We start from the raw sequence: 26972 nt of genomic DNA, 5'->3' as shown, positions 1-26972 counted from the left end.
CCTCTAGAGAAGGGAGAAGAAGCAGCAGGCACAGTGAAGTCTAGTCCAAAGATTAACACAAGGGTACTGAGCTAAAGATTATATATTAATCTTAGAGACCTCTCACCAATTAATTTGGATAGCTTCTTTTGACTTTCAGATGCTTGATGATGAAACAGTCATATTTATTTTCTCCTTATTCTTTGACAGTATGTCAAGCTTATTTTTTCTCATAATTTTACTCTGATCTTTGGAGGAAAAAAAGTAACTGCAAACAAGCCCCCAAAGCCCAACTATTAGTCATAATAAATATTTTGTAAATTCACACATAACCATGCTATTTTCAAAGTCCTCAAAAATCTTTAGTTGCTGCTACTGTCTGGTGTTTTCTTGGTTTTCTTGGTTTTCCTAAATGAAGTATATGATAGTGTCTTGAATCTGTTGCTTAGGATCATTATGCCCAGTAATATGGTGGCATGAATGTAATAAACCAGCTTAAAAGAGTATTTCACCATTGTTTTCAGGGATGAACAAAAAATGGCTGGATGTAAACTTATTGGATGGCTCCTGCAAGGTAATCTTACTAGTCAATAAGCTGTAATATTAAATGTATTGTAAGGCTGAGTGGTGTTCCTTTTCTGGCATTTTTCCATTCTTCCCATTCACATTTTGGTGATAATTACAAGGTCAAATTCTGTTATAATCCTCCGTTTTTACTTGCTCATAATATTTTCATTAAAAATTTCCTAAGTGCCTTAGATTTTTACAGTCAGATTTTGCCCAGAGACTGCTTTATTGCTAGTTTGAGGGAGTGTAACCTAATAGTTTGAAGTTCAAACACAAAAGTTAATGGCCATCTGAATACACTGCTTACATGTTTATTTATAACAAAAACTTGGAAAATAAATTGAAATTGTACAGAAGACAATTCAATAACACGTGCAGGCTCTTGGTTCAGAATGGAATGCTTTTTCTCATAAGGTTTTGAGCATAACTAGGGAATTGCTCAGTTTAAAATGGCTCAGCATCTGCTGAAAAAGACTAAGAGGTGCTTTGAGTGGTTGCATCATTATTTTAATCCTAATATAGTCCTTTTACATGTTTGAAAAATCCAAGAAAAATTAGAATCAATGAACTCTAGTGCTGCCAAATTATGTTCTGTAGTTAATAGGAAAATACAAATATTATGAAAAATTACAATTCTGGCATACAAGTCATCAATGTAACCTTTTAAGGTATTACATCCTTTTTAGTCTACACATTCCTTAGCAATGGTTCCTTGTTTCGGCTTCTCCCTCCCTCTGTAAGGAACTCAGCGTTGGTCACTTTTCAGTATAAAATCTCTTCTGAAGGTTTTGGAAACAGAACTGGAAATTGTATTGTGGGTATTTTCTTGCTGCTTGCATATATGCCATCTCTCAAGTAAAATGATAACATTTTCGCTGAGTATTCAGGTATATCACAATTGGATGCTGATATTTCTCAGTTGTTTTATTTTGGTCCTGATAATATGAATTATTGGTATTTCGTGTATGTGAGATGTTACCTAAGGTGTATCTTATGTACGAAGGTCTGTTCAGCTACTCATTTGTCAAAAAGAAGAGTCAGTGTTCACGTTGTATGCCTAAAGCTAGGTTTGCTAGTGGAGCTTGCACATTCCCATTTTTGCTGATGTTACTCATTCTGTCAAGTTATAGAGCCAGCATGCAACTGACCTTTACAAACTGAGTCATAAACTTTTATTCTGTTCCCATTGTGGCTTACCACAACACAGACCCCTCCAGGGCAGCAAGCATTCCCCTTCATGCCCTCCCCTGCAGTGTCTGTTACCTCCAGATGGAGGTAAGAGAAGGCCCAAGGACATTGTCAGGGGTGCATATCAATAGGGAGAAGATGCTTTCTTCATCCTATATCAAATAAAAGGTTAGTGTACCATCACTGTGCTCTGCCTTCCTCTCAAAGGGACTTTTGGTTTTAATTCCTACTTGATACCATGTCTTGTAGGCAAACCCCTTGGAGCAAGACCAGAGTAGGAAAATAGGAGAACAGAGCAGAAAATGGCATTTGTTGTTTTCTATTCACCTCCCTGCTGGCTGTTTACACGCTTCTTAGCAGAGAGAGCACTACAGTGCTCTCTGCAAGGTCACAGATCTTAAGGTCAGGTTGCAAAAGGCAGTTCAGCAACACTTCTCAGCAGCCAGGCTTTAAGCACTCGTTAAGAACAGAACATGACAGCATCAGCCCAGGATGTTAGTGAGTGTACCAGTTCTGGGCAACTGAGTTTCATAATTGTCCACAGCGAAATGAAGTGAGACCCTAAGACCAGGAAAAATCTTTTCTATAATTTCAATTTCACTGCTGCCTCTTTTGCAGATGAAAAAAAGACCCTTTTTGAGGATGAAAGAACAGCTCGAATTCCGCAGTCAAGCCTGTGCTTCTGCTGAAGTCACTTGTAAGAGTGACAGCTGCAGTAATGAATTTCAGTATGAAGATTATATAAACATCCTCCCATTCCTCAAAGAACTGGCCAAGACTGTCATGTATTTCACACAGGCTTCTTTCAGACATCAGGTAGCAATTGCTTTTGGTCATTAGTGGCCTGGACTGATACTGAAATGTTAACTAGTCCTAAAGGTTACAAAACCATCATCAGCTGGATCTGAGCAGCTTCTTCAATGCTTCCCAGTTCAAGTACTACATGCAGGAAGGTATTGTGACCCTTAGGTTTTTAGTAACACTACTTTATGATTGTAGGAAGGGTTCAAGGACAAAAAAACTGTCAGGTGTGGAAGGGGATTGATTCAGGCACCTCTTGAAGAAGCTCAATCCACATACAGACCTGGTGGGCTGCACCCAAAGGTGTTGTCATTCTGAGGCTGCTCACTATCATCTCTGAAAGGTCATGGAGACTGGGGAGGTCTTCCGTGACTGCAGAAAGGCAGATGATGCACCCACCTTCAGAAAGTGTGTGAAGGACAATCTAGCAACCTATCAAACAATGATGGTGTGAGCAATCTTGGCAGAAATTTCTGGCCATGTGAAGGAGATGGTGGCGATTGGGAACAGCCAGCATGGATTTACAAAGGTAAATAATGCCAGACCAACTTAATTGCCTCTTGTGATGAGGTGACTTCATCTCTCAAGGAGGGGAAAGCAGACACTGTTGTCTACCTTGAGTTTAGCCAGGCTTTCCATGTAGTCTTTCACAGAATCCTTGTATCCAGTTTCAGATGGTCCAGTCTAGCTTGGCAAAAAACTAACTGAATCATTGGTCCAAAGGGCTTATGCTCTGTCCAGAGGCTGGTTACAGTGTTCCCTGTGGGTCTGTCTGGTCTGATACCTTTATCAATGACTTGGAGGAAGAGATAGGATGCAGTACTGTCATTACACTTAATGGAGGGTAGGCTTGATATACTTGAGACCAGACCTGCCATTCAGAGGGATTTACACTTGCCAGAGGACTAGGTCAACAGGAACATCATGAAATTCAGTCAGGACAAATAACGAGTTCTTTATCTAGGATGGACTGACCCCCAGGGCTTGGTTAGCAAGCTAAAAAGGACATGGGAGGCTTGGGGCAGGCTGAACAGGAGTCCGTGGTAAACTCTGGCACCAGTGAAAGTGCATCAGACTGGATCAACAGCAGAACAGATGGCAGATCAAGGGAATTGATTATTCTGTTTTACTCAGCACTCATTAGACCACAGCTGGCATAGTGGGTTCTGTCTTGAGTCTCCCAGTACATGAAAGCTGCTGATAAATGTGAACAATTCCATTGGAGGGTCAGCAGGATGGCTGGAGGTTGAAGCATGAGAATTGTGAGGAGAGGCTGAGACACTGGGGTTTATTCAGCCTACGGAAGAGAACAGCAATTTTCCAGTTCCTAAGAGTAGGTTACTGAGAAGACAGGGCTGGGCTCTCTGCCAAAGAATGAGAGACGAAGGCTATAAATGAATAGGGGAGGTGCTGGCTAGATAGAAGGGGGAAAAAAATGACACTTCGGGAATAATTAGGTAGTGGAACAGATTACCCAGAGGGGTTGTGCGGTCCTCACGAGGGGGATTTTAAGACCTGACTGGATAATGACATAAGCAACCTGGGACCCCCCCAAAGTCCCTTCCATTCTGAATTATTTTATGGTAACTCTCAGGATGGATCTTCTCCATCTTCCTTGTAGAATTTCCTCCATGTAACACAGGTCCTATCAGTCTATGTATTTGAAGTCTGTGTATATGCTGCCATTCGTCCCACAGACCAGGAAAACTATATAAAAGGTTGCCCCCCTGAGTTTTAACTAAACAAGATCTAAGACTATTTAAGCAAGAACAACACTAGACAAGATGAGACAATTTTTTTTATTGTTTTAGTACGAGTGAATAGATTAAGAGATCTGAAATGTTGTAAAGCAATATACATACTGAATAAATAATATGCACAGGAGAGTCATGTCTACATTATAACACTGGCTAGTATTCAGAATACTTCAAATAAATCCAGTGACATTGGATAAAGTCCATAAAAATGCTATCCTGTCTTCCCTTGTATGAAATTGTTCAAGTATAAAAAAAATCCAATACAGTGTAAAATATTAAATTCCATTTCAGTCAAGAATAAAAATTGCAAGTATTGTAGTTTCACAGGACAATGTAAAGCAGCATTTTCTAGCAAAGGGAAAAATAGTCAGTCTACATACAGATGAGTGAGAAAACGGCACTAATGTATTTGAGAGGTCTACATGAATTAACTAGTAGAGGGAAAAAGAATGAACTAGCAATGTTTTATGTAAAAACCTAAAAAAGTGTTAATTTAAGAGTACCCTCATACAGTGCACATACTGAAATTAAATAAATCCAAGTCAACATCCTTAGTTAATTAGGTTAATATTTAATATGCTACATCTAAGCCTACTAAATAATTTATACCATGAGATGAATACATAATTTTACAGTGTCACATCTAAAGTCGCTTTCTTCAGAGCGCAGCATAGTAAAACTTTCAAAATAAATATTTCTTTTTAAATAGCATAACAATTAAGGCACAGTATAAATCACATACCATTAACCCTTCAAGAACTGCAGTCTTGGTAACAAAAAGTCGCCTTGTGTACTGTATGTTTGCTAATAAATACTTTAAATAGAATCCTGAAATAGATATTAAAATTGTACAAATGGTTTCAGAAAAGAAAATTCCCTTACAACAGTTCTTAAAGGTTTTAATTCTTTAGGCTTCTTCCTGCCTTTATTCACAAGTTACGAATAGATGCAATAAACAGAAAGAGAAGGCTGTTGTAGTAAAAGGGCTGATCCTATTTTAGAATCAGAATAGCTGACACCAGCAGTTAAAGTTTCCCAAAAGTGAAACGGGATGGGGCGAGGGATTAGGATGTGACAAGCTCATCACATGAGCACGAGTGATGTGTTCTGTCCAGAACTGTCTGTGTTATTGATTGTCTCTACAGCTGTTGCACCCCTTACTTCCACATCACTTGCTCCATAGTTCCACTCATCCAGAGGACAGAGAAGAAAATAACTTTGGTGCCTGTCCGCCATCTTACTATCCGGCCATCTTCCTTGGGTTGTTTGATGCCTGTGAGTGAGACAGTGAGAAGGTACTATCTCACGAAGACAACTTTTGAAAGCTAGAAAGGACAATCAATGCTTTAAGTTCATTTCCTCTTAAAATGGATAGAGATTACATATTGCTGACTCAGTTTTTTTCCCTGGTTCAAACTTTTCAAATACCATTTTCTTACTTATAAAAGGCAGTTTTGCTTCCCTGATACTGTAAAGAGTACACCTTTGCTTTTTTTGGTTCTTGTTTGTTTGTTTGAAAATATGAAGTCCCATTGCTACTCCTGCCACTCTTCCATGACAGTACAGTATTTACCCCCCGTTTTCTTCTGCCTTGATACTTGAAACTAGACATGCCGCACTACCCCTCCCTTCTAACAACATGATTTGGATGCATACTGTATGAAAACAGTGGAATAAAAGTCTTTAGTTTCGCAATAGCATCGCTTTCCTTAAAGCTCCTTTAGTTAATATCAATTGTCTCTGTTAACTACTTATACTGGAAGGCTGAAGAGAGGAAGAGAAAGAGCGAGCTTCCTTCAGGAGTCCATCTGCTATTGCATGCGGTCTGTCTGCAGCTGTTGGGGCTGGTACTGGCCAAAAGCCGCAGCGGCTGCCGCGGCGGTCCCGGGCGCTGCCGCGGTGATGGGCTGCTGCACCGCGTAGCCATAGCCCCCCGCTGCCACGTATCCAGCAGCGGCAGCCGGAGAGGCGGCGTACGGGTACTGCTCATAGGCGGCTGCGGCGGCCGAGTACTGGGCATACGCAGCTCCGGTGTAATCGATGTAGGGCGTAGTGGAAGCAGCGGCTGCTGCAGGCTGGACGTGGGGAATTACCACTCCGGGCTGCACAAAAGCCTGTGGATAGATATAGTGAGCGGGTATCCTGTTGAAAGATGGGAGAGGGAGTTGAAGTTGGTACGCGAGTCAGCGCCTAAGCGTCACATCCATACTCCGAACTAAAACAAACTCAATTTAGTTGTTGTTATGTGCATAGGGTTGCCACAATAACTAGACTCAATGGGCCAACTGTCAGCTCGCTGGCCCGAAGAGACGCATCGCTCCAAAGCACAGCGTTATAGCTGAGTTGAATCAGAGTGTTCAATGTTGCTTCAGGATAGTGTCTTTAATGCCATGAAAGTCTTCAGAAGAGCCAGCACTACTGATGTCAGTTTTAGGACAACTCTGAAGAACTAAGCTTGATTATTTCATCTGGAAAATTGCAGTACTGGTTTTTCAAATAACCTGTAAGTCATCTTTATTACCCTGCTTCTCTCTTAACTACTTGACTCTTAGTAAAATTATTTCCTGCAATGCTTTTATTAGTAGTAACTGAGCAGTTTGACAGTATCACTATAATGAATTTGACAATAGCCAGTAAGGCAACAAAATGGTTGAACCCTGACTTTATGTAAAGACTTTCCAGGGAGCAGGGGAGTGTATTGTGGCAACCCTACTTAAGTTGCTATGCAGACTCAGCACACATTAATTTCTCTGCAACCTCAGTCACCCTTATTAAAAATAAGAAAAAAAAAACCAACACAGGCGACAAAGGAGTTTAAATAGAGTTCACAAGTGTGGTAAACACAGCAAGAATCACACTTTCCAAACGAACGATAGTGCAGCTCACTCCGTCACAAGAGGGAAGCTACCATTGAGGGGAAGCTACATAGATGCTATTAAAATCCATAACAGTGACTCCTAAGTACATGTGCATCACACTTTTATAAAAATTTGTAAGGACACAAGGGTCAAACCTGTTTGATTATCAGGTCACTGATGTCCTGTTTTGTGCCAGCTTGTTTATTTCTATGCAAGACATACAGCATAGAGTTTTTTGGGAGGTGGGCATAAGATTAAGTCTAAATAGATCTGGTGCTTAACAAAAGCAAAAAAACCATAAATTTACAGCTTAAGAAACAGCCATTCTGAACAGACCAATACACAATTTCCCATCTTCTTCACAAAACTTGCTTCCTTGTCTTATTTATTTAGCCCTTCAGTTTTGAAAATTGGTCATATCATTGTCTTAGCACACAAATCTACATACAAGTTAATCTCATAGCTGTATTTTATCATATAATATGATTTAAAAATATATATATACACTCAATATAAATCTCATTTTACATTCATAACTCTGTCTTGCATCTGGATTTCCGGAGAAGTCCTACATATATGTATCTCCTTTCCAGCCAATGAATCTTTATAAATCCATGGAAAACCACTTGTGCAGATTTACTACTATTTCATACTGAACTTTACCTTTAGAGACAACTCTAAACACTGCACCAACCTTTTAGCGTACTTTAAGCACAGATGCAAATCGTGATGCTAAAAACTGTCCTCTTTTCTCCAAATTCCAGATCTAATTGAAAGGGTTTATTGAGGGTTTTTTTGTTTCATTTTTAAAATAACTTTAAGACGTACTTAAATGGTCAACAAGGAAACGTTTCAATCGGAAGGGACACTGTCAACTGGAATCATAGCAAAACATAGTTTAAAATAAGTGATAAGCTTTAGAACAGCTTAGTTTTCTTTTTAAGAAAAAAAGAGCTCAGTTGATTGTATAAGGAATATTAGCAGAGAGAAATGTTCAGCTGTCGTGTTTAAGACACGAACACCACAATCATAAAAACCCAACATGTCAGTGAAATTATTTTTCTACTGTGTGGAAAAAGGAAAAATAATTTTAAAAAAAGAGCGATAAACAGGGAGGGATTGGGAAGGGAAAGAAAACAGAAAACAAAACCATAAGTTGGGTTTTTAACACTCACCTAATTTATGAAGTGATTAGCCAGAAGTGCATTTGAAGCATACTTAAGCTGGCTCTGTGCATTTAAATATACATCATTACCTGAGCTCTCCATAGAAAATGGATGAGCATACACAAGCGTTTTGTATTGGTCACCAACCAAGTACAATCCTAATAAAAATAACACCATGTTTTTTAAGTATTAAGGAGAGAGATATAAAACCAAATTTGAAGTCACCAAGAACAACTTCTGCAGCACATCGAAGGAATCTTTACATACAGTACTTATGAAAGAGAGTAATTCTAACAGAAGAGACAGTAAGCAAGTTTATCAGACTGTTTGTGTTGACTTGAAACGACATTACTAAGATTTTCTGAAGACGTTAGGACACTGCCACCTCCGTGAACAAGACAGAAAGATACATGTGCTTCCACTTAAACTCTTGTGACTTGTTTTATTTAAGCCAAGAAACTAACAGGTGGTGAAGTTATGAAACATTATCTGTTTGCCACATCTTACTCTACAATAAACATAAACCCTGTGCAGGCTCCTCTCCACCATGCCATTTCACACATGATGACTGACAGCATAAGCTGCAGTGGGGCTATTTTTGATCATCTGTCATGCTACAACTGTTTTGAGTCGAGTAAAATGGCTTTATATGGCCAAAGTAAATTTCTACCTACTGCAGAGGCCAGGACATGAAGATCTCAGCCATTCAGAACCCAACTGCTTTTCAAAAGCTGAAAAAGCAATTCCCAGTTACACTGGAAATCCTTAGTGTCCCTAATTTTAAATAAAAAGCTGCTGCTTTACTTTTGAGAGTACTAGTGTGAGAAATGCACATGATTTAAGCTCTCTTTCCTAGCAGTAGATTTTATTTTGGAATGTCTATTTACTGTTTTACATTTTTGCAATAAAAAAAAAGGGGAAGGCGTGCTTAACTTTAGCAGTAACTGCAGCTTTGAGATATTCAAAATTCAATGACATATACCCCTGCCACATGCCTTAAGACCTTCATTGTTGTTATAACAGAAGATTTGTGTTTAACTAAGACCTCCAAAATAATCCTATAAGCAATAATAAAGTGAATGCTAATTGTTTCAAAGGAAAGAAGGGACTTTTTAGACTAATGCAGAGAGCTGTGAAATATAGAAATTCAGCAGTAGTAGCACATCTTTGACTCACAGCATTACATTCTTGTGAAAGTATATATTTAACTTGGAACAAAATGTTTTGCTTTGGCCATGGTATGGCATTGTCTGGTTTTGAAGGCATAATTAAAGAGTAGATTTTCAGCAACGAACAGCTTTCCTTTTAACAAAAATAGGTTACCTAAATATTAAGACATACAAGACCCTTACTGTGCTTCCTTTTCTCTGATAACCATAAGGAGGACATAGCAGGCTAACTTTTTACTGTTCTGGCTTCATTCCCTCTTTTCAGATTATCCTAAGTCTAGTATTATACAAGTCATTTGATCACAAACTCGAGAGGGGGCTTTTCCTTCTCTCTTTAAAAAGGCAGAATTGCCTAACTCTTGGAATATCAGGCAGGTAGTATCAGCTAACCATTTGATAATTAACTAGTAATTTTGGATTTAACTCTGGTCTTACTGAAAACAGTGGGAATGTTTTCATTTTGATCGAAGCACAAGTTTTAGACAGGAAGGAAAGGAACAGAAAATCTCTGCAACAGTTATGTCCTACACCAATACCTCTGTATAATCCCAAATTTTCCCACCAATATGAAAATAGAAATTCCATAAGCAAACCAAGAAAAGCTATCTTAGGAAGCAAAGTCATCTTCCCCCTCCATAAATTCCTGTTGAATTCAGAGATAATATTTTAATAAACAATCCTGAAAACAAAGCTTTATAAATAACCAGTCCTGTGATCAAACAGCTTTATGAAACACACCAACAGTAAGATAGATGCTGAATGCAAAAAGTAGGAAGAAATGTTATTTGGTGGATGAACTGATCTCCTCAGCACTGAATAAAGAAAAGTTCCCTGACTTTTCAAAGTGCGTCACGCATTGAAGCTAATCTAGTTTCTGTCTCCTTCCACCACAATAATGTTGTACTTAAGTCAGAATATTGAACTTCTGCATTTTCTCAGTAAAAGCAACGTAATGTAATCCAATTATTTTCAGTTTTTTATTTGATAGCTGGGAAAGCATATGTTGTGGATGCCCCATCCCTGGATGTATTCAAGGCCTGGCCAGATGGAGCAACAAGGTCTAGTGAAAGGTGTCCCTGTCCACAGCAACAGGGTTGGAACTAAACAATCTTTAAAGTCCCTTCCAACCCAGGCCATTCTATGATTCTATGATTCTACAACACTGCTGACCATACCAAAATGCAGCAGTACCTTGCTAATTTGCACTCTGTTAGGAAAAGAGCCAACAAAACAAAACACAACCACGAAACATTTGAAGCTTTTGTGTATGGATTAGCAGAGTATCGATAGTGAATCACCACTACAACCGATTTTACGCAGCGTATTAGTAAAGTGTACTTAAAAAGTGAAACTGTGCAAAGAAAGGCTTTCAGGCTGTATTTCAGTGCAACCCGTATAGAAAGCTCTAAGAGTGAACTCCTAACAGAAGTAGATTCGAGTAAGCACTGAAACATCCCCTCTTACTGTCATGGAATATTGTGAATGAAGATGTTCATTCATCCTAGTGAATGTTGTTCTTAATCTCAACTACATACTTTAGAAAAGGTACAGGTCACTGGAAATTCTGAGAAGGAAGCAGGATTAGTAATCTCCGTTGTTTGCACATCATAAAAGAAAGGCAAGAGCCAAGGATCAAAAATGACCAATTTCATATATACATGACCCTACGACCAACACTTCTCCAGACTTATGTCCAGTGCATTAGAAATAAAACCCTATTCATTCTGCTGGAAGGATTTCCCTGGCCTACACGTGGTTTACATGATCTGGGTAAGTAAAGCAAGAAAAGAGCCCTACATTTGCACAGTCCTTTAAGCAAGGGATTGCCACAGGTCCTCCTTTTCTGTTGTGCTCAGCAAATACTCAGTCTCTCCACAGTTGATCCCTGTGCAATCCACTTGTTCCTCTTTGCAACAAGTACTTTAACTGCTCTGGAGACAAGGCGTTCTGCCTCCTGCCTACCTTAGCACAGGCATCATAAACTGATCATGGCATACGCATTGTCATCTCCTCACACTTCAAAGAAGTGAGCAAAATATAGTAGAGGATAATCATGAGAAGGAAAAAAAATGACAAAGTTTGTTACAGTCTCCCCACTCTCAGAAGAATCAACACTCTCTTTTAAAATTACATGAAATTTCTAAGAAAACTTTTTCCTGTGGTTTTCAGGATAGGAACTAGTTCCTACCATTTTGACAAATCAAACTATCGATAAGTTATTGGTGCTTAATAACGGATAGGTAAGATAATCTCAAGCTATTCTAATCAAATAAACATTTGTGACACAGTTTCCCTACTTTATTGTTAGCTTAGCAAAATGCACTGTTTTGCAATGGGTTTCTCAGTCAGTGTGCATTAGTGAAGTGACACTCTATGGAAAACTTAATGCAGACTTCACCTCCTAATTATATGCCTATAGGAAGCAAGAGTTAGATCTACTTAGGAATAGTACATTCAAGTACAGGAGAAATGCGCTAGATATTAAAGAAGGATTGAAGGAAAAACTCTTCAAATTAGAAAGCCCAAATGGACGCACATCGTTAATAGGGAGCTCCACACCCCTCCCGAGAACAAAGCCCCCCAAAAATTATGAACATGCAAGCAATACGTTGATTTACTTAAAAATCAAGAAGTCACACAATTTAGCACTCACTACAAAATATGGTTAAAAAAAGTCACAGGCTACAGCTTGAAAGCAAGGAAAAAAAAAAAGGCCCTTTGCTCCCCATGGCAAAGTCACTCCTCAACAACAAAACCAAAATTAAAAAGACCCCCCCAAAAAACTTTCACTACAGCTCTTTCAAATAAATAAAAGCACACAGTTTAGCTATCAACACCACTTCATTACTGTAATAAATAAAAAAAAGCACACGGAGGTCTATTGACTATATGAAGAAAAACATACATGCATCGTTAATCACCATTTTAGCTTGTTTGTGTTTGAGTCTACTGGTTACAGAGTTTAATTCCAAACAGAACTATTCCACCTCTTATCATCATATCCTTCTGATCAGTTATCTTAACTGTAAACGATCCCTGTCAGATTAGAAAGAGATAAATAACATTGAGTCAAGCTGAAAAAAGAGAAATGGGGCACAGCAATCTTGCATCAAGTCATACCTCCTTGTTTTTTTATAGAGTCATATGGGACTGGACTGCTTAGTCGGAAGGGCCACGTCCCACACAACTTGACTCAGCTGCGGCATTTAGAACATGACCGACAAGGTGAGTGCATTTATGGGTATATATTTATAAATCTGAGAACTTCAGCACTGCTGGCCAGTTTTAAGGATGCTACTGCAAGAGGCCTTCAACGATCATACTTTTTCTTTCCTTTTAAAAAAAAAAAAAAAGAGATTTTTTTCTCCCCTGTTTGAGGTCCCATTGAACAGACTTACCCGAAAGGTCTCTGTATGAGAGCTGGATGAAGCTGCTGGACACCAAAGGCAAAACCTACCAACAAAAACACATCACATTCTCTGTATGGGTGTTCTTTTGGCCATTTATTTATGCTATGTACATATGCACACGCACACAAATGCAGAGCAAGAGCCTTCACTAACAGCCTCCAGGAACAACGTCTGAAAGGCTGTAGAACCAAAAATTAGAAAGCAAAATGTATCAGTCCACACGCGCACACACACACACACACACACACACACACACACAGAGAACTTAAACCAGTAAAGTGCACACTTTCCTAGAGATGTTTAGGAGAACAACTTTTTCTAAACAAGCACAGGTTTTCATTCACATTTCACTCTGTGCCCCATTCCGGTCCCTAACTTTAACCTCCGAAGGATTATATGGTATTTCCTATTCATCAGTGTATTTGTGTACTTTCTAGAGACTTAAAATTTGAGCCATCTCTGCTCATGAGGTCTTAGCATGGGGGGGTCAAATCCTGACTTCAGTTCTTCAAACACCCAAACATAAACCCTGTCTTTGCTTGGCGGGCACTTAATTACTCAGACAAGTGTTCCTCGAGCTAAACATGGGGGAACTCACAGCAGCTTCCTTTAGAGCACAAATGTGCTCACACTCCACACTCCTCTCGCTCTTACTGCAAAGCAGCAGTTTGGGAAGAGCTAGGACATCAGATTGGCTCAGATGTGGTCTTAGGAAGAGCCATTTCATTTTAAAGTCTGCATAATAGCTCCCATCTGTTTGAAGAGTTTGCATTAAGATACTGTTTGTATTAATAAGACCGCACACATTGGAAGCAATTCATTCCTAGGCCAATCTTACCCTGCAACGATACTGTAAATGGTCAGCACCACCACATTCCCAGCAGCAGGAATAACCAATGAAGTGTTTGAGCTGTGGAAGTCTTCCTGGGGAACTGCAGATACTTTATCTCTGATTGCTTTTGGTTTTTAAATAAGGCACACGTACAAAATAGCCAAAAAGTTACTACATGCTGCATTTAAAACTCCAAACCAAAGCACGCCCAACTGTGCACGTACTTCAGAAACGTGGAGGGCGGCACTACCTTTCGTAAAGTTTTGCTCTTCAGAAACCTGAGGTACGGAGAGAAAAGCCATTCGGGGTCGCTTCCTCACCTGGCTGCATTATCCGCGGCTTGGCACCAAGGTACGCCAGGTTCACGTTGGCTTTCCTGCCATCGATGATGGGGTTGGGGTCCTTACAAGCCCTTTCGGCAGCAGCTCTGTCAGCCATGGTGACCTTAAGGGGCGACGCTGCGCATTAGATCCCTTTCCGCGGGGAAGGAGAAGCCTCTCGCCCACAGCGGCGACTCGGATGCCCCCCGGGGCGGCCAGGGGGGTCCCCATCCGGCCCCCGGCCCCGGCCCGCTCGCCTTGCGGAGCGGGGCTCCGGGCGCCGCGGCGGGCGCAGGGCGGAGGGCGCGGGCCGAGCTCCGCCGCCGGCAGATAAACCCCGGCGCGGCCGTATCAGCGAGCAACAGGCGCGCTGGCGGCGCTGCGAGGAATTGGGCAATTCCCCCCCTCAATCTCCTTTTTCAGTAATACCCCCCTCCCGCCTCTATCCAAACTCTCCAGCAGGGAGAGGGGAAAAAAAAAAAAAAAAAGAAAAAAAAAAAAAAAAAGAAAAGCAAAAAGCCGGACGCCCGGCACCCCCCCTCCCGGCCCCCGAGCTCTTACAGCGTCCCCCGCGGAAGATTCCCCGCGATGCCCCCGCCACCGCCCACCTGCCCCCGCCGCCCCCCGCCCTGCCCCGCGCCCCTGCACTTACAAAGCCGTATCCCCGGGACTTGCCCGTCTGCCGGTCGGTGATGACCACCGCCTCCTCGATGTCCCCGAAGACCTCGAAGTACTTGCGCAGGCTGGAGTCGGTGGTGTGGTAGGGCAAGCCCCCGACGAAGATCTTGGTGTAAGTGGTGTCCTTCTGCGTCGTGTGCATCTTCCGCCCGGCCCTGCGCGCCGCGCCGCGATCTGCACCCACGCGTGGCCGCCGGGGCGTGCGGGTGCTGGGCGGCGAGACCCGCTTCCAGACTCAGCCCCGCTCTTTTTTTGCCTTTTTATTATTTTTTTTTCTCCTCTCTTCCCCCGCCCCCCCTTTTTCCCCCCGCCACCCAGCTACAATGCAATTCCCTTTTGCCTTTGCAGACCCAGCTTCTTCCTCCTCTTTCACGAGCGGAGCCCCGCAGCCTCCGGCGGTTTTGAGGTAGGTATCGGCGAAAGGAGGAGGGGAGGCCGGGCAGCAGCCAGCCTGGCGGCCGTAGCGCTGAAAACGAGCAGAAGCAGCAGCTGGAAGAGGAGCGCAGGGCCTGAGCTCTAGCAACTGAGTGGCCTTCCCCCCTAAAAGCCACCGGGTCGGGCACTCTCGGTTCCTCCTCCTCCTCCTCGCAGGGGCGGGGACGGCGGCGGGGCGGACCCCGCGCTCGGCCGCGGCGCTGCCGGGGCTGACACACAGCTGTTGGCAACAGCTGGATGCCCCCCGTGCGGCGGCAGCCGGCCCTCGGGGCCGCCGGGCGAAGGGGCTGCCTCAGGGGTGCCTCGCGGGGAGGCTCGGTGCCTCCCAGGCAGGTTTCCTGCAAATAGCAAGTGTCAGCAGACAGAGTCCGGTGGGGTCAGCGCTGCCCGGCCGGCCGGGGAGCCCGCGGGCAGAGCCGGCTCACTGGTGGCTGGCGGTCCTCTAATGCTTCGATTAGAGCCCGAAGGCTTGTGGTCAAACCCCTGCCACTCTCACTTACCTGTCTCTCCAGGCTAACAAAGCTACGGTGCTGCAACACTTCCACGACTGTTGTGGTCGAGGTGGTGCTGGTGGTGCTGGTGGTTGTGGGACTGGCTGTTGGTTTGGTCACAAGGTGAAAAGAGAAATGGTAAAGCTGCTTCCCTTGTTTTTCTCTTCTCTTGCTGCCTCTGCCCAATGCTGGGACTGGGAAGGACAAAAGGGAACAAAAAGAAAGGAATGTCTGTGTGACATGAAGAGGCAGAGGACTGTGGGAGTTGGGGGGAAGGGAGACTCACAAGGAGACAGGAACGATGGGAGGAAGGTTAAAGACTGGGGAAAAGAGATGTGCATATGTGTACAGACTTTTAAACCACTCCCTTTTGGTCCCAAAGTCTTGATAAGTACTGGTATCTCTTTTTCCTCTGTCTCCTTCTTCCTATGTCTGTTAGGCTTCTCCCTATGAAGTCCCTTTCTCCCTCAGGAGAAAGAGAAATGCATCAGTTGCAGAAGGGACTTTTACAAAGTTCTTCAGCCCTTCCAGTGCCATTGTCCTAGTCCTAATGACCTGTACAATACTGGACCATGCTGTCACTAAACCTTACTTGATCCTTCAGACTCTCCAGGTTAAATTTGGTTTAATATGTTAGGACTAACTCAGGTGAAGTCTAGCAATCCTAGCAGGATGAGACATATGTTGCTTTTCAGCTGAAATTATGACAAGCCCTTAACCTTGACCTGAATCCAGTTAGGTCAGCTAACTCTGTCCCAAAAGTTCTCCCATCATGGCTCTCATGTTGATCTGGAACATTGTGTTAAACCTGACACTCCAGCCACTTCTGTTCCAAGGGCTAATCGTAACTGTAAACTCTGGCCCAGTGACCTGACTTAAATATGAGCCCAACTAAAGGTGTCAGTGCTCAGCAGAGCCCTGCAGCACACAACCTGCTTAGGAGTGCACTTAACCTCTCAGACCCTTGTAGACCTGAAAGATGAACTTCACCTAAAACCAAACATAGTCCATCCCATCATGTTTCTGTTCCCTTGCTGTACCCAGAACTCCTGTGTTTCCTGTGGCATCTGCAGAAAGGGTGAATTAGCCTGGTTTTGCAGGCATTACACAAACTCCTGTATTAAGGCCAGAAAAGCAACACTTGGCTATCCCAGGACTAATTGCAGGTGTATTTAGGAGTTCATCTTTTTCAACCCAAGTGGAAGACTGATGACTTTGACAGACCTAAACCCTAGTCTTTTGGTCTAACAGCAACAGCAGGTCTTCCAGGATCCAGAAACAAAACCTAACTTTCCACATCTATATCCCAACAAGGGACATATCCCTATATCCCAAAGGACAAACTTCTTGCATTTAGGTAGGGTTCGTCATGCAGCCCTTGCTTTTACTGCTATGATTCAAAGTATCTACAGTACAGTTTTCAAGCTACTCTGACAGGCTAACATGTCCTCCTGTCTAAAACCAGAAGTGACCCTGGCCATTAACAGATCAAAATATATCCTGTAAGCTATGCTACAATCGTTCTACTACTGTATTAGCATTCTAAGTTTAAGATGAAATTCAGGACTAAATACAGTTCTCCAGTTCATTCATTCCTCTAACCCAGCTGTATCACTAGCACTATCACAGGAAGAGAACCCCTACTATTGAAGGATAACCCCCCCAAAACTCAGTTTTACCCGTCATCCCTGCTAGCATCAGACGTTCTTCTGCTTTGATAGTCCTGACAGAATCTAGGATACAATTTTCCAGCCTTAAGATTCCTAGGAATTCTGATCTAAATCCCAGAGAAGTGATACCTCGCTATTCTGCTATTCCATGTAATCCACTGTCAACACAAACCTTTTTTTTTTGCATGGTATAACCTATGAAAAACAAACACAGGTCTCCAGCTCTTGGATGGATGATCTATATCTAATGACCAAATTTGGGCAGATTTGTTACTACCAGCACTAGCCTATATACTACTTCAACAGCCCGCAGAAATAAAAATATTTTCCAACTGTATCTCAGTCTTAATCATCACTTTAGGTTTACCCAAGGAGAGGTGACCTCTATCATATGGAAATTAATTAAAGACCATTTGAACACTTCAGTGTTCAGGAATATATTGTATACTTCTCTTGTATACTATATGTTAATGCCAGATCTTGGCCTAGTCTGAACCCAAAAGAGGTGATCACAGATACCCCAGGGGAGTGGTTCTTTCAGATGACACCCATTTTGGATATGTTCTGACCTCATTAGGGCTTGTGTCTTTGTGCTAGGGATGTCAGTGGACAACTTCACCAATGTCATTTTCCCAATTGCTTGAGATAATATGTATTTTGTGTTTTGAGATGGATCAGCAAGATTACTTACTGCTAGGGATCTGGTTGTGGCTTTGGAATGCGAGTGTGGAAGAAAGAAATGTATTCCTGTATGCTGCAAATTTTGCAGTAGTGATGCCACTGGCGAGAGCATGACAGTTCGGGAAAGCAGTGAGAACATGTGGAAAGAGGAGTGTAGAGGTAGGGCATTCCTGGGAGAGATGTGAAACTGAGGTTCCTAAACCCATGGAAATTTGGAAATTGAACCAGTGTCACCCATGTTCTGGTAAGTAACACAAAGAGTAGACCACTGTAAAACCTGAGAGCAGTATTGGTCCTGTAGGCAGCTGTTTTGGCATTTTTAGGATCTCAGTTTTGAATCAAGGTAGAATGTAGGTCCTGCTAAACTCTTTTATATTGCTGTGACTCTCTCGTAGGTATGGAGGTATTGTTGCTGAAGGCTATTGTAGCTGACAATTACCTTCTATGTAATTTTAATGGTTTTAAAATATATATCTGAAGCCATACATTAAGAAATGGTCTAATGTTTCTTTTGGAACCTTGTAACCTGGCTTAATGGGAGGAAATCCCAAAAACTATCAGTTACAATTAATTGTCTTTTACTCAGAGATTTTGTGTTTTTGCTGTTGAGGTAAGATAGAATAGACAGCTCTCCAGTTTACCAAATGTTACCACTGACTGGTATCAGAGTAACTGTAATATCATGCTTTTTATTTATTTATGAGCACCATATGCCAGTCATGTTGGAAACCAATGGATGGTATGTGTTCATTCATTAGGTTTCTGAAAACAACAAAGACCCGTGATTGTATTGCACACCAGTCGTTCTTGCTAATGCTTTATTTCAGTAAATAATAGTCGTCTTCAGAACATTCAGTACACCATCAACTATACACGGTTGGAACTCCTCTCTATGTATACATACACATATACCTACACACACATTTTATTTGCTAACACAGTTACTAGAATGCCCGGGGCCTAAAACTCCATGATTTTTTAGGTAGGGCTAAAGATAAAAGTAATTATTTTTCTGTTAACCTTAGTAAGACCATCATTTTGGTCAGTGAGACATTTCTGCTGAAATTCCATAATGCCATAGCTCTGTGAAAGCATTTGGCTAATAACATTAGGCATGGCTTTGTCTGCTAATCTGTGCACTTCCACCAACCACATCCCATTACAGAGAGGAGCAGAATGTCTAACCTCTGCTCTGCTCAGTGTATATTACATGGGCAATAGTTTGACTTGGTCTAGAGAAGCATAAAATACAGTAGTAGGTAGTGCACTCACATTCCAACGGATCATAGCGTGAGAAACTTGGAAATCTCATTATCTTCTCGCTCTTCTTGTTGATGTACAATCTTTACCTATGATTAGTTCCTGAACTGTGAATTTCTGCTAAAAGTTTTCTAACTGCGGAAGCTTCCACCACCTCTCTCCTGATGGTGTCCCTATTATAACAGATTTCGTCATAGGATTCTTTTTTGCCCTGAAACCTATAATATTACTGTATTCCAAAGTCCCTTTTCTTATAGTATCTGAGCTCCAAGCTGCATGATCTTCAAGTATGGTAACCTCCTTATTACCAATTAAATCACCAAATGTAGACCACCAAGAGTGGTTTCTGATGGGAATATTCTTCCCTCTAAAGGGCAGTGGAAAAGGTGATGCAGAATTTCAGTGATTCAGCAAACTAAATTCAAAGCTTGTGAAACTTTAGATTTTAAACACATTGCCTATATATAGGAAAATAACAGACATGTCAGGTGAAGCAGGGGTGAACGGTAAGTGTACCCAGAAGGCTGAATGTGTCCATAAAGGTTACAATGAGCACATGATGTTTGTAGGGGAACACGTGAAAAAGGTGTGGTAGGAAAAAAAAAAGCCGAGGGAAAGGGTTTATGAATACCAATCATGAGTGCTATACTGAATAGTGCTGCCCAGTGCTAGAACAGGTCAGAAAGTAGAATGAGGCTAATGCCTGGCATGAACTGAAGTTGTCCTATGATGCCATAGCAGAGAAAACGCTGATGCCAAAGGCTGAACCTGCCAAATCACAAAGCTCCCACACCCACCACGTGACACACTCAGAGTCAGAACAATGATTCTTAATGTTGACAGCAAGCAAGGCAGTTGTGCAGGGGAAGGAAAATATGTGGATTTGCACACTGGCTGAAGCTTAGAAGTTGTAGTGTGAAACACCAGACTCTCATACTTACCTGTCCTGGTCACAAGCAACTGAGACAGAGATCTAACAAATTTGCAAAATCCCATTGGTCTTGTTCTGTGTGGCATAACAGCTGAATAACTGTCTGCTAAGCACACTCCTGTGCATCTTTAAAATGTTGTACACCCACCCCCACTGTGATACCTGATGGGAAAACCAGTGCTCAGAGCTGTCTGCTGAGGCATACGCACATAGCCTGGGCTGATACAACCACGTAATTCATTGCTTGCTTGTATTTTGTATGGAAAACAAGAAGTCTTGGTATGAAGAATATTGTTGAGAAAAAATTCTCAACCAGTTTAAACTGGTGGAGCACTGCTAAAAGCAAAGAAACTAAACCAAGTTGAATGAGGGTACATCTGGCCTGCAGTCAAATAAGCAGGGGGAAAAAAAAGGAAACAGAAATATGGGTATGCTGGTGAAAGGACCACTAAACCCTAGTCAGTTATTATTACAAGAGATTAAAGTGACAGTCGACAAGCTGTATGCTAGACATTAGCCTTATAGAACAGTGCACATCTGTTAGTGGAAGTAGGTTAGTAGAAAAGAAAGGAAAAGAAATGTAGATAGGTGGATAGAAATGCAGAGAAGAGCTCATTCAAACACACTTCAGCCCCTTAGTCCCTAGTGAGAAACTGACTGCCTCTCAGATGAATACCATAGTATTGCAGCTCTGGATCCAGGAATTGCCTTCTCATTGGCCTCGTGCACTCTCAACCCTCCAGAGGAGTGACTTGTGCTTTCCTGTCAGAGAGCTGGAAGGTTCTAATTTATGACCAGAAGACACCACATTGTCATTTGTCAAATTCAACCCAACCCGATACTTTTTTTTTTTAAAGACTTAGCTCTTCTTGTATTATTCTGGGGAAACTGAGTTTGCAAGAAAATTTACTTTCATCTCATTGCTGAAGCAATTAAAGCAGAGTCCAAAACATTCTCCTGACTACTTTTTCATTAAGAGAAAAAGGGAGCTTTCCATGTTCCTCAGCCCTCACCCAGGGATATGTCTGCTAATCACAGTGTGAGCAGAGAAGATGGAGAACTGCTCCACAGGACTGTCCCCTCCTTTCTCTTGAAGGTATCAGGGGAACAATGGTATGCAGAGGAAGAGTGGATGAACTAAATTCATGCTCCATCTTTTTCACACAGTGTCTTTTGCTAGGGATGTGGAGGAGTTCTTCATGCTGTGACTTAGACAATCCAGACTTCCTTTGCAAGGGCTGAAGAGAGCATTTAGGAGGGAAGATGGACTTTAGCCAGAGGTCATCCCATTTATGTGCTGTCCTCTCTCTGGATAGACAGTATATTGCCAGTCTTATCCGTAATGTGCTCGTGAGTTGTGTTGTAGGAGTATGTGTCTTGTTTACTAGTTCAACTGTTTTCTGATCCAAAGATATCATATGTTGATGTCAAGTATTTTTAGTCTGAGCTTCTTAATATCCAGTTTACTTTACAGTCTTGGTTTCTTCAACTAAAAATAGCTCCAAGACAACAGTAACTTTCAGGTGGTTCCACTTGTTGGATTAGACATGATTTGTTAAAAAAAGTAGCAGCATGTGATTGTTGTACGGTGTTTTCATTCCAGAAGGATCTTGGAGAGATTTACTAGCCTGCACTGAGTCTTACCACCTGCTGCTGTGGTACAGCAAGTGCTCCTCTGTGACACAGCATTCCTCTTCTTCAAGGACTGTCAGAGGACATTATCTTTGCTGGTTCAGAGAGTTTTTCTTGTGGTTTTTTTTTTGTTTGTTTGTTTTGTTTTGTTTGGTTGGTTAGTTTTTGTTTTGTTGTTTTTGAGTTTTGTGTTTGGTTGGGTTTTTTTTGGTAGGTAGAATGAGGTAAATTAGAATTTGGCCCAAACAGTAAAGTGGAATAAGCCTCATGGAGGCTTTCTTCACACCCCTCCAAAAGGTCAGAATCTCTGTAGTATGATCGCTGGGTAAGGTGACACCTGCAGGTATACAGCACTTCTCCCATCTTCCTGTGATATCCGAACAGAAGTGACTCAGAAGGGAGGAGCTCTGTCTGCACTGAATCACCATTGCTTTCTATATTTGTCCTACAAATTTAAAAGCCAAATTCTGTTAAAAATTGTGTTTAACCTGTAAGATCCTAGCCCTGAAGGCTACTGCTTCAAAACTATGCAGCAGGTCGTTTCTTTGTTGTTTTGTTTTGCAGTACAAGTACATGTTACCACTTGAGCAGTGGGAGTTTCATCAATCTAGCATCTACATACTCATTGCTGCAACCCAGGGAGGTTTCTAAGCATTCTTATGGCCTTTATTGTCCTCAGTTGGAAAAGGCGTGACTTTTGCCTTTAAAAAGAAGTAAAAAAACTCAACCAACCAAACTTAGGCTTTGTCATGAGAATAAAAATAGTACTGTTTGGCTGGTTCGTCATGTTTGTCCCTTAGTCTTAAGTTTCACGGTTCATATAAGGTGTGAGTTTATGAAGTAGGACACAGAAGACGTGTCGTGCTCTAATGCCTCCATTTTCATCTCTGGAAAGGACCTTTGCTAAGAAACTACAGCTGTGAGTGTGTTAACAGTGCTGTAGAAAACCATATCACATTGTCCTTTAGTTAGCCATGTAAAAGGATGAAATCAGATTTAACTCTACTGAAGAATTCTCATGGCTTTGAAAAACAGACCCTGTCAACATGAAACAACCAAAATTTTATACTAATTGCACGTAAGGATCAGGTACAGTGCTTTGATTTCCTAAGCAACAAAATGTAGACTATATTTTCAGACATAAGATAAGCATCCTACCTACCCAATTAGCATTTATCAGGGTCTTTAATTTTCACTGAGGTTTATTAATTCTTTTTAAAATTGGAGTCCAAGCAGTAATTTCTCTGAGATTTGTTCATTTTACCAAGATGTGTTATGGAGTACAGCAAAGTGAGGCAAGCAAGAATCAGCCCACTTGCTGAACTGATCTTGCACATTGCCTTTCCACTAGGAACTGCAAATAGGTTGCCATGCACTGTTTCCCTAGGGGATTTGAAAAAAGGTAAGAATATTAGATCTGCTGCAGGAGGGTGTCTGGGACATTAGTGAGGTCTACACAAAAATGGTTTGCTGTCTGATTTGTACATATTCTGCCATTTGAATAAACCTGGACTTAGCAGGATTGCCTCACTTCAAAGCATAATAGTCATTTAGGGGCATAAAATGTGATATCATTAAATCAAAATTAGGAGAAGAAATTGGGTTCCTGGACATTGATGAACAGGATTTTGCTATACTGGCTTGCTGTTTACTGTAATACACAGAATGTCATGCATTCCATATTAAAAGCGGGTGTACAAAATGAAATAATGACACACCAAAATCTTTGTATTAAAGTGTATTTTTTTTTACCTCCCTGGGAAAATCCTTGGTTATTTCAGCCTATCAGCTATTTCCTTGGTACTTATTTTTCTCCTTTCATCTTTGAAACTCAATAAGGAAATAAAATACCAACATAAATAAATGAAGAAGAAGGTTTCTCAACACCAATAAGCTAGACAAAAGAAACAGAACACTAGAGAATGTTTACTTATTCATGACATCTTCGTGAATGCCATTCTTTGGAGGGAATGGGAGATTTTTGTTCATGTTTGACTCTCAAGAGTGTTAACGGGTTTTATTAAAATGGGGTAAGGGGGCAGTTAGCTTGAGAAAAATAGACACCATAAATGCAACCAGGTTAGAAGTTCATGTGAAATACTAGTGAGTAAGAAGAATCATTTAAAGTTTATATTATATGAAGGGGGATGGAAATATATTTTTATAGTCTTATTTAAGGGGAGGAAAGGCTGCACAGTTGTGTGGACGTACATTTTGTTCTGGGGGATTTGTTCTGTTCTCTTACCTATTCTGTAACAGAGTCCTGTGTAAGTTTAGTAGTTTGGTCTGTGCTGTCATCCTAATAGGCATCTTCTTAAACATGTGAAAAGGCTCCTTGAAAATAACAAAATTCCTTCTAATGAATTCAGTACATGCATGAGTGTTTTCAAGATTTCAGAGTATCTCTGTGGTTCAGATACATACCGCCTGTCTCTCTTTGGGACTGTTTTGAGTTAGCATGTAGTACAGGCAGTTTTGGCTTGGGCTTTCTTTGTACTGCTGTGACCCTGGATGTGTCAGGAAAACAGTCCTAAAAGTGAAATTCAGTCATTATGCAAGACTTTTCTCATCTGACTTACTGAGAAGTGACAGAGAAGTATGAGAAGACAGAAGCAGGGAAAAACAACCCCCTGGATGGGCAAGGTTATAAATTAAAATTTTAGATCAACTCTCAACACATGAAATTTCTCAGAGCCCCATTTTTGCAACATGCTGTGTAATTTCTCTTACCACAGAAGTTTAGGGACTCAGCTTGTGTCTAGCCATCTTAAAGTCTGCATGTAGCAAAAACACCATTCCTCAAATCAGACTCAAGAATACAGTCACTAGAGCCTGTTTGCTGTTTGTATGGTCTGTCTAATGTAATTTCAAGTTATTTGATAACAGTTCTTAAAATACTGACAGTTTCCAAGCTGTTAGGCAAATGAGGCTTAGAAGAATTAACATATATATGTATGTGTGTATATATATATATATATATGGCACAATACAGAGCAATATATGGGCTTTTCGTTAAGTGTTTTTTTGATAGAAATTTTTCTATCCCCAGGGCTCCTTTGCATTTATTTACATTTTCATTATTCTTTTTGAAACAGCATGTGCATTAGAAAACAAATGTCAGATAACTCTGCATTGTAGAGTTGTTACCCCATTTAACAAACAGCCACGTTGGGAATGGGTGTACCCTCCCAATGTAACCATAAAACAGCTGAGGTTTTATTAACTCCTTACTCATGCACGAGGGGGATGTGAAATTATTCTTTAATATAGGACAAGTCTGGTAGCATTTAATTTTACCAGGAATATTTGCTTTAAAACACTGTATTAATAAAGAAGATAATATTATGCCAAAAATCCATCTGTAGGCTCCCAGAGCAGCCTGGGCTAATGGGCTGCTACTGCTGCTGCTGTGAGTGCCGATGTGGGTGAGAGGTCCTTAGTTTCCTTTGCTCTCTTTGCTGTCCCCAGAAGGTGACTTGTGCCAGGATGGTCTTGAAAGCTAAAGATCAGAGGGAGAATAGTCATGTCATCTCCAAGTACTTTGTTACTGATTTCCTAACTTACCTTATTTCAGCTATAGCTCCTTTGCTAGTGTGAATTTCTTGTGTCGAAATAGAGAAGAAAAAAACCCCCAAAGCTTGCACGTCAGAGGCTGCCTGAGCATTTCCTTTGGTTTTGGTTGTGTGCCTGTCTTGCATAAACAGAGCTCTCTTCTCCAAAATATCACATGAAAATTATAATCAATCAATCAATCAATCAATCAATCAATCAATCTGCACTGGAGAGGAACCTCAATCTAAAACCTCACATCTAAATTGTCACAGGTAACTGTGAAGAGACAACTTAATTGTTAATATTAACAATTTAATAGTTGATGGAAGACTGGCAAGATCAGGCACACTGGGAGTTACAAAGGCTGATTCCATGCAGAGCCCTGATTTTTACATCAGTGTCTAAAAAAGGTGGCAGCTCCCACTGAAGCATCTCTCTTGACTGGGGCAATCGTAAACGTGTGCTTTTTTGCCTCTTGCCCCAGTGCTAACACAGATTCTCGCACAGCTGACGAGACAATGAACTAACTTTTCTAACAGTCATGGCATGGAAAGGATTGCTTCTCTGTGCCGAATAACTGTTTTCATGAAACTTGTACAGTCTTAACTATCTCTGAGGACTGACTTCCTTTGCTGCATTTGGTTGACATTGCCAATGGATTTGTTAGTCTTTAAGGAAGGGAAAGAAATATCTGAACTGACAACATACCTTTGAAGCCACTGTTTAAAGAAAACAACAGGGAAGTAAAAACAGAGGGGAAATGTAGTAGACTTGTCCTGGAAATGCCCTCGTTTGGCAATGGACAAGACTGGTGTTTGAAACTATTTTTAAAATGTTGGTTTACCTACTTAAGGAAAAAAAAAAAAACAACTGAAAAAGAAAGCAAGTTCAGACAACCCCTTAGTATCTTTGAGCTCCATAAAGTGCAAACAAGGTCATGATACCCTCTGAGATATCTACAACCCATCAAAGACTCAATCCACAAAGCATAGCATTTGCAAAACTCCAAGGAGGGTGATGTGGTCATGTTTGGCAAGTCCAGTGCTTATACGTAGACATGACTGGGACATTTCCACCATGTACCACATGTAGGGCCTAATTTCTGTGATTGACATGGCCAGGAGTGTATTTTGCAGGTGCGGTCTGGCAAAGTGTCAGCCCCTTTTATTTTCTATTTTTGCTTAGTGTGGACACAAGGATCAGCCAGAACTGCCTGTTGAAAACAACAGGGGGTTTTGTGGCATCATTTTTTTCTAGCCTTGCTTTCAGCTGATGTTGGTGGTGAAGAGATCAGTTTAATATTTGATTCAGAGTTGGAACCCATGAAATTTCTCAGGGTAGCAGAAGTTCTCTCTGTACTCAGGAGGCAGGAGAGCAGTAAGAAGATGGGAAAACAATGGACTCGCATTTCGAACTCTTAATAGTTTTTTAACTGGTGTAAAATACTATTGAAAAAGGAACTTAGTCTAAAATACTTGGACGTTACTTTTATTGTCTTACACTTTGTATGTAGGAACATGTTTAATACAAACAAGCAAACAAGAGAAGCCTGACAACTTTTTGCCATTGTTGCGAACATGGGAAGGCCATTGCTG

The 26972-nt window shown here is 41.2% G+C and overlaps 1 protein-coding gene and 1 long non-coding RNA gene across 2 annotated transcripts in view; one reads left to right on the top strand and one right to left on the bottom strand.

Moving 5' to 3' along the window:
- LOC120324338 overlaps positions 1-26972 on the top strand; it is a 124167-nt gene that overhangs the window by 23986 nt on the left and 73209 nt on the right. The window contains exons 2-3 of the long non-coding RNA XR_005565582.1: positions 12624-12710; positions 15074-15131. This is a non-coding gene — a long non-coding RNA (uncharacterized LOC120324338). The remainder of the gene's footprint in view (positions 1-12623; positions 12711-15073; positions 15132-26972) is intronic.
- RBM24 (RNA binding motif protein 24) lies at positions 4319-15355 on the bottom strand. The gene is made up of 4 exons (XM_027744996.2): positions 14700-15355; positions 14048-14171; positions 12884-12938; positions 4319-6434 (listed from the first exon to the last, which is right to left on the bottom strand). The coding sequence occupies exons 1-4, from the start codon at positions 14865-14867 to the stop codon at positions 6104-6106; spliced, it is 678 nt and encodes a 225-aa protein (XP_027600797.1). The 5' UTR covers positions 14868-15355; the 3' UTR covers positions 4319-6103.

The sequence above is a fragment of the Pipra filicauda genome, unplaced genomic scaffold (assembly GCF_003945595.2).
Source record: "Pipra filicauda isolate LSUMZ 115617 unplaced genomic scaffold, ASM394559v2 scaffold49_size4853605_pilon, whole genome shotgun sequence".
Taxonomy (NCBI): Eukaryota; Metazoa; Chordata; class Aves; order Passeriformes; family Pipridae; genus Pipra; species Pipra filicauda.
Note: the sequence above shows the minus strand (reverse complement) of the source record. Positions and strands in the feature narration are given on the sequence as shown.